Here is a 17,500-nt window from a genome sequence, read left to right as displayed (position 1 = left end):
CCCTCTAGCTCAATCCTCTACCAGTAATTGATTCCCTTCTCAGATTGTTTATTGATTCAGTTTTCTGAAGGTTTGCTTCTTCAAATTAACCTACATTTCGCACTTAATGAAAGATTGAAAAAATTGGTCGCACATTATGAAACATATACAGACACACAATCGGTGCTAGAGTTGAGGGCTCGTTTTGCCTCTCTCCCTTAATCTATGAGGAATAGGGAGCTCTCTGGGAGAATATTCTTTGTAAACAAAACAATGTTTTCATTTTGTTAATTCACTAAACATCAGATGATCAACCCGATTTTAATGGAATATTCAGAATTTATTCAATAAATGGTATATAGTTATAAGGAAGTAGTGGGACACGTATCCTGGCGTTGCTTGCAAAAATTGAAAAATCAAAGAAATTCTGGTTCCCACCTCTGAATCCCATGTATTTATATAATAGTGTAAGCGAAAACAATTAGTGCAATCCAGTGTTTATGTTTTGTTAAAGTAAAAAATTTCAATTTGTAAATATTATAACTTGTTTGGAAGATACCCACTGTTTCAATATTTAGAAGTTCAGTGAAATTAATAAAGGGCAATGAAAGTGAAAGAAGATCCTTATTGTTTTTATGTGTTACTTAGTGTGTATTTGATTATGTAAATTTAGTATTTATTCAGTTAATAACGAAATTATGGCTAATAAATATTCACTGTTTGCTTAAAGTCAAATAAAAGACTTTAGTTTAAGATGTGAGTGATTATTACATATCTGAGCATCCGTAGAGATAACAAACAGTGAAGCAAAAATTATGTATCCTACAAAATATCTGAACTTGGTGATTTGAGTAGTAGTAAGAGGACTTGTGACTGACAGAAGTATTAGCTCCAACTATCTCTATCATATTACTAATCAAAGCGAAAACTGGTGGTTGGGTTAAATATTAACAAAGAAATCGATTGAAAATAAAATAATCAGAATAAAAACCAGTACGTCCACTATATTAAATTTTGTAAACAGCTTCTTTTTTTTTAGGAAACGATACTGATCAATCAAATAAGGGACAATCTCACTTCACTTTCAACAGAATTTAAGATTGGGTGAGATATACATACACAGTAATATTTTAAAAAATATGTTGATACTGTTAACACCAGCTCTAATATTTTCTGACAGCATTTTAGTAAGGAGACAGATAAAACAAAGGAAGCCTCCATAGCACTGCCGGAATTATCTTTTCTCAATTATTCCGCCTCCTTCAAGTTTGGTTGGTTTGGAAGTAGGTAGAACCAGATCTGCACACTATTTGCTTTCTATACTTTTGCATTAAGCATAAATACATCAATATACATTACTGATGATACACAAACGTTTTTTTTTTTTTATTCTGTTACTCGTGTTTGTCCATATGTAAATTATCCCTCATCATTCAGACTTGTACAAAAATTTTGTTTTATTTCTATGTATTTTTAGCGTGCCCTCCCCTCTTCCAATCGTTTTCAATCTTATCCTTTTAACTGCGTTGATTCCTGCATTTTATTTACTTTATGTTGTTACTCAATTAGCTAGTGAGATATACACCAACATCTCTAAACTGGCTTCATTCAACCTTTTCAATGCGTCCAATTATGCTTCACAAAGTATTGCTCATCACTGTCGAGATTTTTTATAACATCCAATGCAAACCATACTCAATGACATTTTACGAGTAGGCATAATGTATTCATATATCTATGGTAATCAATTTTAGATTTTTAATTATCTCCAAACTGCTCCTAGTCGTTTTTGTAACTTGTTAAAATGCACCTTTTTTTTCATACAAATTGACCCTGCTATTGTTAGCATAACAATGTGTGCTCAATAAAGCATGTACAATGAATCATTTATAATAAATTTTGTATTTTGACATTATATAACTAAACAAACTACCAAACGAAGCTATTTTAATGCATATACTATTGAATAAAAAAAATAAAAATTAAATATGATTTATTAAATAATATATGAATTCAAATCTAATTATTGTTAATGTATATATTGCATTACAGTCTATTAAAGTTAAATAAACAAGCAGAAATCAAAGACAATTACATTATTTTGTTTGCCTAAATGATCAATAGATCAATAGATAAATAGATCAATGTATTATCTTCATGTTATTTCAAAGAAATCTTATTTTCTTCAGGGCCTCCTTGCCCCCCTAATGTTCAGTTCATATATACATATATATATATATTCTGAGTAGAATAATTGCTCATTTGATTTGGTGTCTTTTATCTTCAAAATATTATTTGACAAGAAATAGTTCTTGAGGGAGTTGTATAAAATGAATTATTATGATCCATTTTTTTTTTTTTAAGAGTAAATTATTTTTATAAGTTATCTTAAATATATAATTGACTTTAAAATTTATTTTAAATCTCTCTCTCTCTCTCTCTCTCTCTCTCTCTCTCTATATATATATATATATATATATATATATATATATATATAGTTAAGCAACGGCAAACCTGGTTAGTATCAGATGGGTGACCATTTGGGAATTCTAGGCACTGTATGTGCTCTCCGCTTATCTCGGTATTTGCTTCTAGTCGTCTTGTACACTTCATTTGCCACTGGTATTTAACAATGTCGACTCAGGAGAGGTGTGGTTGGAGATTGCGCACCTCCTGCCAATAAGACTTTCACGTGTAGGCACCCCTTCGTGAGTAACCATAGTCTGCCAAAGACTGAGGGAGACCTTGTATATATATATATATATATATATATATATATATATATATATATATATATATATATATAATTAAAAGAATGTTTGTATCATTGTTCTTTGTTTCTTTCTTCTTTGCAATGTTTTTAAGAGTTTGTTCAGAATGGGGATGGGGCATCCTACCAGATGCCAAACATTAACCTTCTATCTTATATATTCCATCCGAGAAATCTTTTTGAGATTCTAACCATCCATTTAAATGCAATTTTTGAATTTCTCTTGAATTTGGTTCACCGGGTATATTTGCCAGATAGTTTTTGACATTCTTTTTCAGGAGTCCAGTTGCTCCTGAAATGGAAATGTTTGAAATTAACACAAACAAAATGCTATAATGGATTTTTTTTTTCAAATTAATGATACTATTTGTTTAGTGTTAATCAGTTTTATAATAATAATATGAGGTTTGCAAATGCACTGAACATCACAACTCAGCAAAGATAACATTTGAATGGCATAAGGCCACAGGGGAGACAACCGAAGAAGCAAAACTGGAGCTGGCCTGCAGGACACTATATATACAAATGTAGGCAAATTTGGGCATATTTTAGTGGTTTGAAAATATAGATTCTTTTTATCAATTGTTAAAATTTCAACCATAGAATAGTATTATAATCTTCAAAAAGTCTGCAAATTTTCATGTAGTTTCGTCCCATAGAACCAAAGATATGAGTATTTCAATATTCAATTTGGCTACCAGTGTATATATATATATATATATATATATATATATATATATATATACACCACCTTTTTTTGCAATTTTATAAGTTCCAAATCTCAGCAATTCTTGATCAGAATTTAACAAATGAAGGTACGTTGGAAAGGTAATGTAGTGTGCTATGTGACATTCGCTCTTAAGGTCGAAAATTAAGGGGATCATTCATTATCCAGAGCCTATTTTTGGCAGCCATAAAATGTTTCAGTCATAGTCATATGTTTTCCTAGTTTTTCATATGAATTACAAAACTATCTTATATTTCCTCAAAACCTCTGGCCTTGATATAGGGGAGACTAAAACCTGCTGCTGTGGTTTCAAATGGTTGATTGGAAATAACAGCAAGGGGAGACTTAATTCCAAACATTTCTCATATGTTATATCTCCCCCTCTTTGGTTTTCATACATAAAGTAAATTTCACAATTTGTAAGGCTTATTTGATACCATAGATATTCATAATCATACCCTATTTCGAAAGGAGCGAAGATATAACATATGAGAAATATTTGGAATCAAATTGCTGTTATTTCAGATCATTTGAAACCATAGTAGCAAGTTTTAATCTCCTCCCCATCAAGGCCAGAGGTTTTGTGGAAATATATATATATAACTACTTCATTTCCTGACGAATCCTAGAGTGGATGAAACACCGAATATTCAGTGTAGCTTAATCGCCATATATATTTTATAAATTACTATATATATATATATATATATATATATATATATATATATAAATTACAATTTTTTTATATTTAAATTTCATTTAGAAAAATATAGTTTTTCGAAACAAAAATCTTTTTATTTGAACAAAGAATACAATTCCATAGATTAAGGAAATTACTTTGAATTGTATTCTTTGTTCAAATAAAAAGATTTTCGTTTTGAAAAATTATATTTCCTGAATTAAATTTAAATATAAAAAAACTATAAATTTTTCATTTGCTATATCTAGTATATTGAGCAATTTTTATTTAGCTAGGATTATCTTATATAAAAATATTACCCCCTATAAATATTTTGTAAAACTTGATACCACAGATTCAATAATCTGTGACATCCATTTCATCTCATTATTCTGATTATATATATAGTGGAAGAAATGTTGGTTTCCACTTAAGCATAAAACAAAATTCTTTCATAAAAGGAATTAAATCTTCTAGATTATCCATATTGTTAAAATTTCTTTCAAAGTGATATATATTTCCCTGTTAACATCATCAAGCATTGGATTGTCATGATCGTTAGTGATTTATGTCCAGAATTTAAATTTTGGTATTAATATGCTCACTGCATCTAACCACACTGAAGAGTCTTGAAAAAACGAAACAGATTTCTGTGGATGACTATATAATACATATGCTCCCTTATTGATGGAAGAAATAATGGTTTTCACTTAAGTATAATGCAAGATTCTTGTTATATGCATCTAGTCTTGTACTAGTCAATATGTGTTTGCGAATTAATCTACTAGTGCTCTGTGTATTAAGGAATAATTCTACTTTATTTTTCTTCACTTAAAAAGGTTTCATATCTCAAGTCGTCCCTACTATTAACTCTTTTTAACTGAACCTGCTATTCAGAACTTGCTATCTTCCTATGCATCTTTGCATATATGATCATGCAATGGCTAAAAATAGATTAATAGGTTGACTATTGGTTTTTATATGATCCAAGAATTTAATTCTTCCGTTTTCAAATGGTAGCTGTGTCAGACAGAAATCTTACTCAGAGTGACAATAAAACTGAATATTTAAAACTGTCATTATTTTTCAAACCAAAAGCCTTTGTATGTTTTTTTTTTTTTTTTTTGCATTTGAAAAAAGGACCTTATTTTACGTGACTTTAATTTTTTAAAATATACTTATTAAATAATTTATCATAATTCGTTATGAATATTGTATTATTAATCTGAATTTATTCAAACTAATATTTTTAGTCAACTGCTAACAAATAAAGTTTTTATGTATTCCTTTTTAGAAATAAAATTCCTTACAATTTTATTTTTACTTTCGTTTGGATTTTAGGATTTTCTTTTTTCAGTTTAATTTTTTAACTGAACTTTTTCAGTCGATCAACATACAAAGACTTCAAATGAGACATTATCTCAATTATTCCTCGGCACGATTGCTATCAGTTACAGTTATTCTCAACCTTTATAAGTATATATTACTTATATATGAGTCAGCTGCCATAGTGAAAAGTTTATTAATTTATTAGCACTGTGAACATTTGGATTTGATTTCATTTAAATTGGTTGAATGATGGCTTTCATTGTTTTCCCTCTTCTCAACCTTCTGTCACATGATGTTGCTTCGTTATAATTGAATACCAAACAAAGAATTATATATACAGCATAGAATAACTGTTGATCCAACTCAATTGTGACTCGCTTTCATCATTTACTCAGCAAAACATTATTCTATCAATGATTCTGTTAAACAGCTGTACATGCAAATTGATTATGAATGGCTTTATTTCTACACTTATTTTCGTTTCAAGGGTTTCTTATTTAATCTGATCTGATGTATGGCTGTGAAAATGCAACTATCAAATTAGTAAATTAACTATTTTATTTTTATTAGTAATAAATCTTTAGTTTTATTTAATTTTGCAGAAGTCTATTTGCTGTCACAATGTTTCCCGAATCATACATCTCTCTCTCTCTCTCTCTCTCTCTCTCTCTCTCTTTCTCTCATATATATATATATATATATATATATATTATATATATATATATATATATATATTATTTACGCATTAGTGTGACTTTGACTTTCTCTTTAAAAATGATGCACCCTGTTCTTTTTTGAATTGTGTTTTTTGTTGCATTGATTAAGGGCTCACTTAGTAATGTCTAACTGGTTGAGTCAATTTGAAGATTAATGCAAAGAAGGTTGATAACAAGTCCAATTGTATTCTGCTGACCTTAATTCTACAAATGAAGGACATCCAATTATACGAGCTGTGTATGTTAACATCAATGCCCACTTGAGTTGGTTCAGTCTCATCACATGACCATACTTAGTGATTTGACAGTAAAATACTATCGATTTTATAATCTACCTGTTTATGAAAGGATCACATCTTGCAGCTGGTTTCTAGTTGTAGTAATTGTTATGGAACAAGATATAAGCATTGTGTCTTCTTGTGTTATGGCTAATTGAAGTGGATGCTTGTACAATCTAAACTGTTAAAGTTTTAAAACGGAAATAAATTGAATTATTTAGTCATCATTTATTCAAATTAGATGGAAATATATTTTTTTATTCTTCATTTAATAATTTTTCAGCTCTTGCCAAAGTTGAATCACTAGCTTTCTGCAAAGTCTTATCTGAATTTTTCAATCTATTTTAGACTTTATTGCATTTTGGCATCCTGACTTTATTGCAGTTGTCATATTGCAAATAAAGACACTAATTTGTTTGGTTTTTCTTCATGAAACAGAACCATAAAAAGCAATTGGCTTAATTTTGATTTTATATCTCTTATTCTAAGTCTAATAGCCTCTCTTTCTACTTCTGTCTGTCTTTCTCTCTCTTTCTGTCTGTCTTTCTCTCTTCCTATCTTTCTCATTAGAAAGTATGATTTTATTTATCAACCACTCATTTTTTCATTGCTTTTCACTGAGAACAAAATCTGTAATTTCATTTTCACACATAGTTTGTTAACTAGTTTAAGCTATTCTTTGATACTAAAGTCAATTATTAATTTTAATATCACTACATACCGAATTTATTATTATTTATTATGCCAATTTTTTTCAATTTGGATTTTCTTAGCAGCTATTTTTACCGGTTAAAGACCGAATCGAATTTGTTCCACAGGTCCAAATCCTGAATATATCAAGTTTCGAATCTGTACACCAAAAATTGATAGAGGAGTTTGATAGAGACTGTTTCTCAGACAGACAAGGTCAATTATATATATTTTTTGCCCGGGTGTTTGGAGGTGTATGCTGAGCAAAAAAAAAAAAAAAAAAAAAAAAACAGTCAATTTTTTTAACTTTGACCCCTATTATGACCCCTTAAAATTTATTGTCTTGGGCTCACATCGAGTTATTAAGTTAGATCCATGTCCAAGGAACCTATATCTAAAATTTCAAGTGCATAGACCCAAAATTGTCAGAGGAGTTTGGTAGAGTTCTGAAAGGTCAAATCGTTGAACTTTGACCTCTTAATCGCACAATTTCTGGCCGAAAACTGATCACATCGATTTTCCCAAATCTCAGTACCCTGTATATCAAATTTCGAGTCTGTAGATTAAAAATTGAGAGAGTTATTGCGTAGGGAAATGTACACAGACACACACACACACACAGGCATGTTCACTTTTATATATATATATATATACATCTATATATATATATATATATATATATATATATATATAGAGAGAGAGAGAGAGAGAGAGAGAGAGACAGACAGAGACAGAGAGAGAGAGAGAGAGAGAGATTATACTTTCCTTACATATTCTGTTTCTCTTAAAGTAAATAGAATATTTCTAGCAAATTGTTAACCTGTAATGAAAATTATTCACATTTTAAAAATTTAAAGATTATCAATGGCTTTTGATGAATAAATGGTTTTAAAAGTTATGTATTTGTATTTCTCTTCAATCATTATTGTTATTATTACTATCATTGCTCTTTATCGATGATTAGTGTATGTTTGTTTCTGTATATTTTATTGATTATGGTTATTATGATGAAGTTTCTAATTACATTTAACTGACAACTAACTAGATAAACTAATAAAATTACATTATTTCATTGTCATGCACTTTATACATGTCTTTGTTATGCTTAGCTCATAATGTTTATTTATTTATTTATTTTTTCAGAACCATGCCCAGTGCCTAGAATCACAAAGGAAGCTATCAGAATGATGGACATAGAGTCTCCCAACTATATGCGAAATCCTACTCCCCTCCAAAGTCAGCAAGCACCCAGAACAATGGTCATTGAAGCACAATCACCTCCTCTTCCTGCTAGACCTTTGACCATAGAACCTCCACGGTCATTGTCTATGGACACTCCAATCAGTAGACAGATTTCTGTAGATCCTCCATTAACCCCACAATCCCTCACTGCCACCACACGGCCAGTTACACTTGAATCTCAAACACAGCCGATCATCATGAGACCAATGCCACTTGCACATACTCCTTCACCTCCTGCACCCACAGGATCACCTGTCTCAGAACCTCTTAATCTCCATGACCCCAGGCCAATCACACCTGAGGCCTCTCCCCCAGATAACTCTTCTAGTCATTGTGTATCAGACGATATAACCATGGGTTCACCCCATGAGTTATCACATGAGATATCACATGAGTTATCTCATGAACTGCCCCATGAGTTACCTCATGAGTTACCCCATGAGTTACCCCATGAATTATCCCAACAATCACTGCAACAGCAACTGCCACCCCCAAGTGACAATAGTGGCCATTCAAATTCCATCTGCACTCCACCAATTCCTGAAACATTATCTTCAGATCAACCACTTGAGCATCATCATCCGATCGAGAATGGTTCATCGTCCCTTTCGGTTCCAAGTCCGAGCTCTGCTGATGATGACATAGAAATGAAGAACAGTCCTAGTATGCTTTTGCAGTCTGCCGACAAACATAAGTCACGACGGAAACGGTCCTTAGAAGATATCATCAGTAAAATTCGAGACAGTAGCTACCCTGGCAAGGAGAATGAAGATCTTCTGAATCACGTGAAGGCGGGCCGCTTTTTTTCTGAAGATGGAGATGATCTGATGCAACATATCAAGGAGAACAGCAGTCTGAGCAGTGAAGATAGTGAAGAAGATCCAGTAAACGAATCCTTAACTATTGACATGAAGACTGTCGAAGAAGAAGATAATAAATCGTTGATCGGTGACACTAGACAGATGATGATACCTATGTCCACATACTTTCCAGACAAAAAGGATCATGAGTTACACCTCCCCCTCAACATTCCAGAGCATGCAAAAATCACTCACAATGCAATTGATCTCTTGGCTTCCAATAGTGGTGATACTGCTTTTCCACACCCTGCTTTGATGCCTTCAAAGTTGAATGGGTGGTTACACTCCCCTTTTAATGGTCTTGGTCCACTTCCCTTTCCAACTCATCCTATGGACCGCAATTTGGCAGCTCGATACCTTCCAGTCTTTGCTAACAAATTCAGCAGTCCAACTGAAGGAGAGAAGGACTACCTTAAATGTCAGTACTGTGAGAGAACATTCCGTCGACAAAAGAACTTAGAAAATCACATTGAAAACACTCATCATGGGAAAGGACCAAACAACACCAAGCGAAAGTCGGGAGATTCTGTGCAAGGGGATATGTACTTTAAATGCACACATTGTCCTTACACAACCAAACATCAAAGCAATCTTTATGTCCATCTGCGGATTCACACGGGTGAGTGCTTCCCACATTACATTCTCTTCACTTTAATCTTCTTTTGTCTATATGTTCACCTGTCTCTGCACTCTGCACACTTTGCCACTGAAATGATCCACTCAGTTATCATATGTCTCATATATATATATATATATATATTTATTATTATTCACAATTATGTTTATACACGTTTTTGGTTCTTTAATTCCAACTTCCAACAATCATTTGCGTATCTCTGTATTTTAACTAAGCATTTTATCATATGTGTTTATTTCTTTATTCATATTATAAAAGCATGCAATATTTGTAAACCCATATACTGGCGCACTTGAGCTCCTTATCAATAACTATGCATCTGTTACTATATAGACAAATTATGTGCATATAGACAATGTGTCAGTGCTAGGGACATGCACTTTACTCAAATTTATGATACTTAGTTTTCTTTTTAATCATCAACGAAAATCTGAGAATTATCCGATTTATTAAATGAGTCATATATTTTCTAAAGAATACAAGTTTTAAAATTTAACATTATGTAAAAATTTTCTAAAGAGTAGAAATTTGATGTTTATTTTAGATTAACACACATGTGCAGTAACTTTTTTTATTATGTTGTAAAAACCTTTATATAATTTTTTGCAACCACATTTTAAATGAGAGGACAGAAACTTTTTTTTTTCTTTTGCTAACAATAGTCCCTCATGTGATTATACACTCAATTCTAAATGATGTTACATGCAAATGTTATATACATCCATATATGCTGAAATAATTATTTTATTATTTTGCATGGTGTATTATTTAGTGAGTAAATTCTAATCATTTTATGCCGAGTTGCTGTTTGAAAATAAAACACAACTGTACAACTCTTACACATTTGTGTATAGTTTTTATCTTCTGCAGATGGATTGAGGAAATTTCACACATGTATAATGTGTGAAGAAATAGATAATGATCAGGACTGTCAAACTTTCACTTTATTAAAACACTATTTGTGTTATGGATTTTTTTTAACTAGAGAATAACAGTTTCTCTTTGATTTTGATTTGTGATTTATATCATTTGCTACTTTTTTTTTCTTTTAATATTTATAAAATAACAAGAGAAATAATTTCACAGATACCTTAATTTCTGGAGAAGCTTAGTATTACAATTTTTTTAAAACATGGACATATTTTCATCTTAAAATTAATGTAAGAAAACCATTTGGATTATCTATTTAGTTTCATTTAAAACCATTTTTGTCAATTCAGTTGATGCTATTACCAGATTTGTATATGTTAAGCTATTCTTTCTTCACAAATATTAAATATCAAATTGTCAAGTGAAAATAGGTTTTATTCATCATGTTCATCAGCATTATCTATGAATCTGAAGATTCTATTGTTAGCATTTGTTCTCCCCCCCCCCTATTTTTCCAGTCAGAATTATTGCTAGAAAAGACGCCAGGTACTTATAGGAGAGACCACATGAAAGTTGCTAACATCCTAAATAAAAGTTATTTTTGAGGAACGAATTGGATTAGAACCTTGGACACCCAGGTCGTCAGTCTGTGTCGTTAACCACTTAATCCCCCCCCATTCATCATATTTCATTGCTTTAAAAGAAATTCTACATTATTATTGGCAAATTTACTTTGGAAAACATGCCAGCATATAAATCAAATGTTAAACTGATTCTGATGATGCAATGATGATTGTTTTTTTTTTAATTTATACTGTATTTTAGATTCTTTTTTGTAGAAACGTTTCTATTCTGCAAAACTGTAAAGATAAATGATGTTGATTCCAACTGAAGAAATAACTTAATCCTAAACTCCTTTTAAAGTATATCAGTTTTTTTAAAGATATTTTTCTTTTCTTCAGCCATCTTATCATGTTATCTCAGTGGTAAAAACACTCTTTAATGCATATTTGAAGAAAACAACTATTGAAAGTAATTGATAATACATTATCAACATGACTGCATCAAGTAAATTTGAAGCAGTTACTTTCATGAAGAACTCATATTTTTTTGTCTACCCCAAGATAGGTACATCTCATATTTCTTCATTTCAGACTGCATCATTTAGATTATAGATTACAACACATTATACTGTTACAGGTTTCAAATAACTTCTTATAAAGTGTAAGCGAATACTTTTATCACAAATAGCAATGCATTTCTTTGAAGGGAATAAGAAAAAGGAATTGAGAGCTACCTCAAAAAATCTACCAGATTTAGATAGAAAGCGAGGAAAAAAGAGCAATGATACTAATCTCATTGTAATCTCATGTAAAAATAAGATTATTATTTATCTAATATTCTTTTCTGCCAACACATATAGGGAATGCCACAGTTTAGTATTATTCAGATTCTTTAAATATGTTTAAGCACATTTTTTTTTTATTGCATCTACATTTAACATTTGTATTGAAATAAATTCGCAAATAGATTTTTCAAAATCAATTTTAAAAATAAATATGCCAATTTTTTTTTTTCATTTAAAATTCATTTCTTTATTTATTACTCCTGAAATAAGATTGTGTAGTTATTTATTTATCTTTTTTTCATAGTTTTTTTTATTGAGATTCTCACATGAAAGCATGAATACATTTTATTTCATTTCAGATATTCTGATTTCGATTTTTGCTGACAAAATTATTAAATGTATAAACCCTCTCTCATTTATACTCAAATACTAAATTCAAAATATTGCTTTAATGAGATAAGAAATAATGCTTAAGTTTTAGACAAAAAATATTTCCCTTTGAAAAAAAGAAATCCTTTGATGGATATGTTTTACAATAGGATTGGCATTATAATGTTATTGCTATTGTACATGGATGGCATATGGCTTACACCATAAAAGATTTATATATCCATCATAAAAAATAGGACATAACTTTAAAAATGCCCTAAAAGTTTTGTTATTGCTAATTTAATAGTCTTTTGTATTCCGGCAGCCATTAATATCCTTCATCTTGCAACATTTGTCTGCCTCTCCCTCTCTCCTGATTTCAATTTGAAATATGCAAAATAGACAATATATTTTAGAAATTCCCTTTTTTTTTTTCTTTTTTTTTTTTGCTGACTTCAGAAAGCATTCCTTTCTTCTGAATGAGAGAAAATTTAATTGAAAAATTTCAATTCAAAAATAATTTGTTGTTGACCTTTTTTTTTTATGTCTGTTCAAACTGTCCCAAATCATGTGTTACTTATTTGATATCCCTTTCACACTGCAATACTAACCTTAAATTTGTGTCTATTACTCAGAAGAAAAATGGGTTAAAAAAATTACTGTTGTTCTCCTACATGGCTTGAATTTTAATTTGAAATTTAAACTGCAAATTTCTCCCCTTGAAATGAAGATGACATAATCTCAATCAATAAGCAACCAACTTCAGTAATGAGCCTGGCAGAAAAAGAAGAAAAAGAAGGAGAAGTGATGGTGATGGCTGGCTTATTTCCATTGCCTGCCTGTCTCACTCAGTGGCAGGCTGGTTAGATGCTTGGTATGGGAGCTCTTTTTATTATTTATATATTTTTTTAAAATAAATTTTTAAATATTTAAAAAAAAAAAATTCTTTGATAATGCATCTGCTGCTATTCTGCACTAAAGCATTGATCTGAGACACATATATACACCAATCTCTGCTCCAGCCTATTACTTGTATCTGAAATTGTAGCTGAGCAGCTCATTTAGAAAATGTGTGTGAGAGGGGAAAACAGTGTCTGAAGAGAGTGCTTGATTGGTTGAAATAGAATCAGAAAGGAGGAGAAAGAGTAATATTAGTAGGAGGAGGGGAGAGGCGGGGGGGTCTAATTCTAAAACAACACTATGACTATTATCACAACCACCACCACTGCTTATTCTTTGTAACTATTAAACATCTTTTCTAACTTTAACCACTTCTGATTTTCTTCTTATTAACCCCCCCTCAATTTTTATTAGAAATATTTCATGACCTGTTCTTTCTTTCTCATTAATGACAATATTATGATCATCTAGGTTTGAAGTTTTGTATTACACATGTATTTTTGTATGAACAGAGATACTAAAAAAAATATCTTTTTATCATCACTTGTGCCTGTAAAATTACAATTTTCCCAAACAAAAATATCTATACATTTCTTTTGGCTTATTTCTAACAATTCAGAAAATAATTTAATGAATAAAAAAAATCAATTTTAATTTTTTATTTACCTCTCCTCCCAAATAAGATGGATTAATTCAATAATTTTGTTTGTTTACAAGTTCATATCATGTAAAAATAGAAACTTTTTTTTTGTAGATGAGGGAAAGAATGATTAATTTTCATTTTTTTGTTTTACTTTTAAAAATACTCTGAAATTTAAGAAGGAATTAAATGATATCTTTATAGTTAGTTAAAATTCAAAAGCTACTTTTTATTTTTATACTAACATTTTACATGTCTTGTGCAATTCAATAGAATTTTATTAATTAGCATGGAATTAATTAAAATTGTAACTATTTCAATATCATACAGTAACCAATTATTAATAATTTAGAGCAATTAACATTTTTTTTTTAAAATATAGACTATAGCAATTACTTTTAGCCGATAAATTAATTTATATGCATTAATTATTGCAATAAAACTAACTTTTCTTATGTCAATTACACTTCTTATAACGTCAGTGTGTAAGCTGATTATCGAACTTACACATGGAATCATTTTTAGTTGCTTCAAACGTTAGCCCCTCCCGCTCCCCCCTCTACTGAATGTGTCTGCACACATGCATTTGTTCCATTTCATGTAGTTTTGATTTGATACTTAACGTTTTTTTAACCATTATAATTGGCAAACTTCATTGTAGTATTATTAACATACTCTCCATTGAATATGAACATTTCAGTTACACTTTATTAATTTTTAAAAATACTTCTTTTAACCTTTTGTCTTTCTGCATATTAAAATGATTTTCATTCAACGTTTTGCTTTACAATTTTTAATTTAATATGCTTGTAACCCTCTCCTTACCTGCAGAATTATTGGTTTATTCAGCAGGAATAACAAATTTACTTTTTAATTGCACTTAATATTCTATTTAATAGGTGCTTTATATTATTTTATTGTTTGTGTAGTTAGATTCAACTTTTCCATTACAACTTGCTCCTCCATGAAAGGTACTTTTAAAAAATAAATAAAAAACAAAAACAAAAAACAAAAAAACAAGACATCTTCATTCCAATTAAATTAACTTTTCTCAGTAATCCTATTTATATTATCCATAATGTAAATAATAAAAATGTAATTTGATAAACGTAATATTTCATTATATGTGTTCTAGGAAAGATTTACAATCATGAAATTTGGTTATTATCTAACTGTACATAAATATGACTGGAAGATTGTTTTCAGACTGACAAATTTCAAGCAATTATCATCCAAAATGTCTTTCTAGTTTTTCTTTATCTGCAATGTAGATCACTTCAAGTGTAACTAATAGTAACACACACTTTTTATCTTCAATATCAAATACTTGTTGGTTCAAGTATTTTCGCAACTTTTCATTCTGTGAGAATTGTGTTCAAATATTCATTATTTAAAATTTCTACTGGATAATTTTAACTATATGAAATTGTCTTGAAGAATGAAAACTCCATAACTTTCTTTATTAAAATCTCTTGAAAGTTGATTTTAAATATGAAAGGGTTTCATTTTTTAAAGAGACACGGTTCAAGTTGGTGTTCAATGTGATAAATACAAAACGTACTTTCATTTCCATACATTTTCAATCTCTCAGCTCCAGTGGATGTTATGGGAAGGGATAATAATGCCCTTTCACAAAATTTGAATGTTGAAAATGTGATTGTTACTCGTTTCCAGTTGACATCCGTTTTCACATTTCGCATTTTGTAGATGTGTGCCTCATATGAACTTCAGATTTCCTCTTTGTCTTCTTTTGTTTTCAGTTTCTTTTTCTCTTTGGAAAGTTTTTTTTTTTTTTTTGGAAGCTTTGTTGGAAACTAAATCCAGGAAACATAACATCAAATGTCACTAATTTTTTGCATTAGGTTTTTGGTTTGCAATTGGTTCATTTTGAAAGGATGCCAGCTTAATTAACTTCCTTTCACTGACATTGGCAAATGTTCAGATAAGTACAAAATAAAAAATAAAAATTAAATTATATTCTTTTTTTTTTCTATGAATTTATTATTAATACTTTACTCTAGATGTAATCTATTTTAATGAGAACTGAGAAGCTATTCCATTGACATTTATGTAAGAAATACAAATCATCAAAACCATCTGAATATTTTTTAAAAATTTAACATTTGTATACATAGTTTAATTTTCAGATTATGGCGAGGTTTTACCTCTTTTTAAAAACTATTATGATTTTCATGTTTTAAGTTGTGCCTCATATACTTAATAGATATACATTATCTACTCGTTAGATTTGCTTTTCATTTATTTTATTTATTTAGTTGAGAAATTCAAATAAACATCCATAAATTGATGAAGAAATGGTTTCCAGAGCAATTAAGTATACTCTTGAAAAGAATAAAAAAAAGCATAAAACAAAAACATTTACACATATACAAAAAGAAACAAAATTTCAATATTCACAACTTTCTTTAAAAAAAAACATTTAAAAATTTATTCTAAACAATAATTCATGATTGCATAAAATTGACATTTTTTCTTTTCATTTTCCATACTCTCTTTTAAATTACATTTTGATTCGTCCAATGTTCATTTCCTGTTATTAAAATCATTATAATTTTGTTTAATTTACATTTTCTATCGAATTCTTGGTTATTTATAGATATATTGAGTTGAATCGCCAGATGCAAGCATCTCTTGGTATTTATAGATTTTCAAACACAATAAATGATGTAAAATAAAATGATTCCACCATATAAAACATTTTAGTGAGAAATATTATTCAAGAAAAAGGAAATTCACTTAAACTGATAGATAAATGATGGGATTTGAAGTGTATTTTTATTTGCTGTGTTAATGTGTTTAGACAATTCATAAATGGATGGTAAAAGTCAAATTATAAGTGACAAAGAAAATTAATCTGAAATGAATCCATTTTATTTTTGTTATTTTTGTTATTTAAAAGGAGAAATAAACTTTATCAATCCAGCCATTTTCGCAAAGTATATATATATATATATATATATATATATATATATATATATATATATATATATATATTAGATAGATAGATAGATAGATAGATATATTCTTTTATATAATCATTTTGAGAAATGTATTTATTTTTATTGCTTTGTGGTTAAGAAGTTGACAAAGTAAAGGTTTTCTGAGTTTGAAAACGTCACTATAATTGAAACCAAAGTGAACCAGCTCTCTGTTCAAACAAGATGAAAAGTGCACTTTTATAAAACAAAATTTAAAACAAATATAAATATTCAGAAATTTTTTTTTTATTTTTAGTATAATTCTAAAATGTTCTCTAGCAATGTTTAAGAAAAGTTGAATTTATCATTGAACTCTACCTAAACAAAAACTATTTTCTTTGTATTTGGACTTGTCATGTTGTCAGAGTCTGACTAATTTCATAGCCTTGAAGATTTTTAACTTATTAATTGAAAAATCTACTTGTTGCCTGCAAAGAAACGTGATCCAATCAATTATAAGACATAAA

General features: G+C 29.5%; 1 protein-coding gene across 8 annotated transcripts in view; it reads left to right on the top strand.

Annotated features, from left to right (window-relative positions):
* LOC145252798 (uncharacterized) overlaps positions 1-17,500 on the top strand; it is an 85,386-nt gene that overhangs the window by 51,398 nt on the left and 16,488 nt on the right. For all 8 annotated transcript variants that reach the window (XM_080112753.1, XM_080112750.1, XM_080112748.1 and 5 more), the window contains exon 2: positions 8,312-9,889. In XM_080112753.1, coding sequence (XP_079968879.1) covers positions 8,353-9,889 — 1,537 coding nt within the window. In that variant the 5' untranslated portion in view covers positions 8,312-8,352. The remainder of the gene's footprint in view (positions 1-8,311; positions 9,890-17,500) is intronic.

This window comes from Euprymna scolopes, chromosome 29 (assembly GCF_053919585.1).
Source record: "Euprymna scolopes isolate OS-2025 chromosome 29, ASM5391958v1, whole genome shotgun sequence".
Lineage (NCBI taxonomy): Eukaryota > Metazoa > Mollusca > Cephalopoda > Sepiida > Sepiolidae > Euprymna > Euprymna scolopes.
This window is presented reverse-complemented; position numbering and strand designations above follow the sequence as displayed.